General features: G+C 38.2%; 1 protein-coding gene across 1 annotated transcript in view; it reads left to right on the top strand.

The window, feature by feature from the left end:
* Positions 1-2,696, top strand: part of LOC101860598 (multidrug resistance-associated protein 5) — a gene marked incomplete in the record, with an annotated part of 52,588 nt that extends 49,892 nt beyond the window's left edge. Inside the window, 2 exon segments of the mRNA XM_035971998.1 lie at positions 979-1,143; positions 2,177-2,696. Coding sequence (XP_035827891.1) covers positions 979-1,143; positions 2,177-2,449 — 438 coding nt within the window.
* Between the last annotated feature and the right edge of the window lie 375 nt (positions 2,697-3,071).

Genomic DNA, 3,071 nt, shown 5'->3' with positions numbered 1-3,071 from the left:
TAATATACATCTTTGCCTCTCAACGGTCAGTGGCTTCCACTATCTTCAAAACACTTTCCTCACTTTATTTCATGTATATCAGTGCCAGACTAAGGCTGAATTGTGCGCCATGTTTTAAACTATCAGGTGGAATTGATAACTCAATTTGGTCCAAGTTGGTTATTCTGTCTTTTAAAATTAAACTCCAGAATTCATTTTTTAAAATCGTCTCTGCACCCCCTTCTCCCTCTTCCATGCTCCTTAATTGTTCCCAATTAAGCAAATTTTAGCAGCTCATCAGTATGGTGGTATTTTTTATGAAAGGAACAACTAAATTATGATCCAATATTTCCAGTGAGTACTGTAAGGTTGTCTCCGAATGCCCTTTTCTCATTACATGTCGTATTTGAGATGTTTTAGAGACACATGCCAATCGCTACCTTAAAATTACAAAGTTCTATCAGACATTGTTTGCTGTTTTAAGTTACTAAGACCATGAGGCCAGATTACTAATGTTCTACTCCTGCCCCCATAGAAGGTTTTGAGGCAAATATTTCATTATAAACATACGTTCTTTCCCTGACCTGTGCATTCATTATTACACCGTTTCTTTCTAGACGACATACAGTCTGAAAGCACAGGCTATAAATTGAGCATCCCACCTCCGTCTCTTTAATATATCTTTCACATCCCCTCCAGTCCCTTTGTTGTAAACTTGTTTATTGTCGTTTTGCTAGCGGTTTCTTCTTTCTTTTACTTCTTCTCCTCCTCATTCTTCTTCTCCTCCTCATTCTTCTTCTCCTTCTCCTCCTTTTCCTCCTTTCTTCTTCTTCTGCCTTTTCCTTTCCTTCTCCCTCTCCTTTTCTTTCTCTACGTGCTGGTGCTCCTGCCCCTACTACTCCTTCTCTCCCTCTCTCTACTCCTATTCCTCCCCCACTCACACCTCTGTTTTATTCCATCATTCAACACCACATCATGATAATTCCTCCCTTGTGTCAGATCCTGGTACTTGATGAGGCCACCTCGTCTATCGACGCCACCACTGAGTCCCTGGTACAGCAGACGATACGAGAGTGCTTCAGGAACTGCACGGTGCTCATGATAGCTCACAGAATCAACACAGTGTGGGACTGTGACAAAGTGCTCGTCATGGAGGCTGGCAAGGTCAGCGCTTTGTGTCATAATAATATATTACTTGCGTAATTGTTATTTTTATCTATATTATTATTAAGTGGTAGTAGTAGTAGTTGTATTATTGTTACTATCATTATCATTATTATTATTATTATTATTATTCTTATTATTATTATTATCATCATTATTGTTATTACTGTTGTTGTTATTATTGGACCATATATTATTTACCATCAACGCATTGATGAGGCAAAACGTTATAACTCTGAACAATAAGCTAAAAATTTTTTTTTTTTCTAAAAAAGAAAATAGCTTAAACTGAGTGTTTTGCGAACAGGAATCTATAAGGCTGTTTGTATTTATCCGACCCGTATGTTCATGAGTGTATTTTATTGTGTGATCTAAAAGTGCTCGGTAAAAGTCTAGTTGAAGTCTCAAGTTGAAAGAGTCTGTCGACCATGACGTCATGGCTTCCAATGTATTGGTCTCTCTAGGAGGGAAGACCCTAAATCTGCATTAATTTATGGATCGAGTACTTCCGAAGGAACGTCTCAAATTTATGGACCAAGTACTTCCGAATGAACATCTCAAATTTATGGATCAAGTACTTCCGAATGAACATCTCAAATTGACCTCTTACCGTGTCTTCTTTAGTTCAATAAGCTGCCACTGTGTTGTGTTGGGTTGGACATGGATCATTTGAATGTACCAACTGCTGTCAGTTTTGTGTTTGCATGGCATGCTTCAACTTAAAGACTACTGGCATAGAACAAGTATATAAAACTTGTATTTCGTATACAGGCCGAATAGATACAAGTCAGATGCTGCTGGATTGGATAAGTGAAGTATTTCCTTTTTGTCCAGCTGGTGGAAGCTGTGAAAATGATTTGTTAACATTTTGTTTCTGAAATCACAGCCATTATGTCATTACGATATTCTTGCTGCTTTTTCCCTGCGAAAAAAATATTTAATTTGCTTATTCTAAGACACTAAACAAAAGAAGAACCAACTATCAGATGTATAGATCTACATGTAATTTTATTGCAATTCTTTTTATTCACAGGCTGTGGAGTTCAACCACCCATCAGTACTCTTGCAGAAGTCTTTCTCACGTTTCAAAAATATGTTTGACGTCATGAAATCCACGCCCAGAGGGGCGTCAGTCAACGAAGACCCACCCCAAAACGAAAGAACGTCCTACCCGCGGCCTTCCACATCCCCTCGCCTCACGTCAGCTTCTCATCTGCGCATGTCTTCGACGTCCCCGCTTGGAGATTTATCGTACCTTAGGGACTCTGTCATTTATGATGATGATGATGCTGACGCCGTTTTGTGAAGTCTTAATTGAAAATTTATCATTTTGATGACAGTGTTGTGAGGTCATAATTAATCTTTATAATGGCCAAATTGTGTTGTTAGGTAATATTTAATAATTATGACAACGATGCTGTGTTGTTAGGTCATAATTATATGTCGCAACATTGGATTGTTGGAAGTGGGAACCTTTGACTGATCTTCAAAGCAGTACACATCCAGGAAACGAATATTTGTACGGCTGGGACTACAAATGACTTGTATATATATACAAATATACATATATATATATATTTGTGAGTGTGTTGAGATAGATAGATAGATAGAGAGATAGATAGATAGAGAGAGAGAGAGAGAGAGAGGGAGAGAGAGAGAGAGTGTGTGTGTGTGTGTGTGTGTGAGAGAGAGAGCAGGCGAGAAAGATATCTTTTTAAAGAGCATTTCTTTATTTGTTCACGTGAGCGAACGTTTGTGCACGTGAGAGAGAAAGGGAAAGAAGGCGATTGAAAGGAGAAGGAGAAATTAATATAAAGAGAAGATAGATAGATATCTTAGAGGAGGATGGACAAATATAGGATGTATACATGCATATATAAATAACGAGATAGCAAGAGATAAAAAGGGAAAGAGAGAGAGCTCGTGAG

The sequence above is a fragment of the Aplysia californica genome, unplaced genomic scaffold (genome assembly GCF_000002075.1).
Source record: "Aplysia californica isolate F4 #8 unplaced genomic scaffold, AplCal3.0 scaffold00554, whole genome shotgun sequence".
Taxonomy (NCBI): Eukaryota; Metazoa; Mollusca; class Gastropoda; order Aplysiida; family Aplysiidae; genus Aplysia; species Aplysia californica.
Note: the sequence above shows the minus strand (reverse complement) of the source record. Positions and strands in the feature narration are given on the sequence as shown.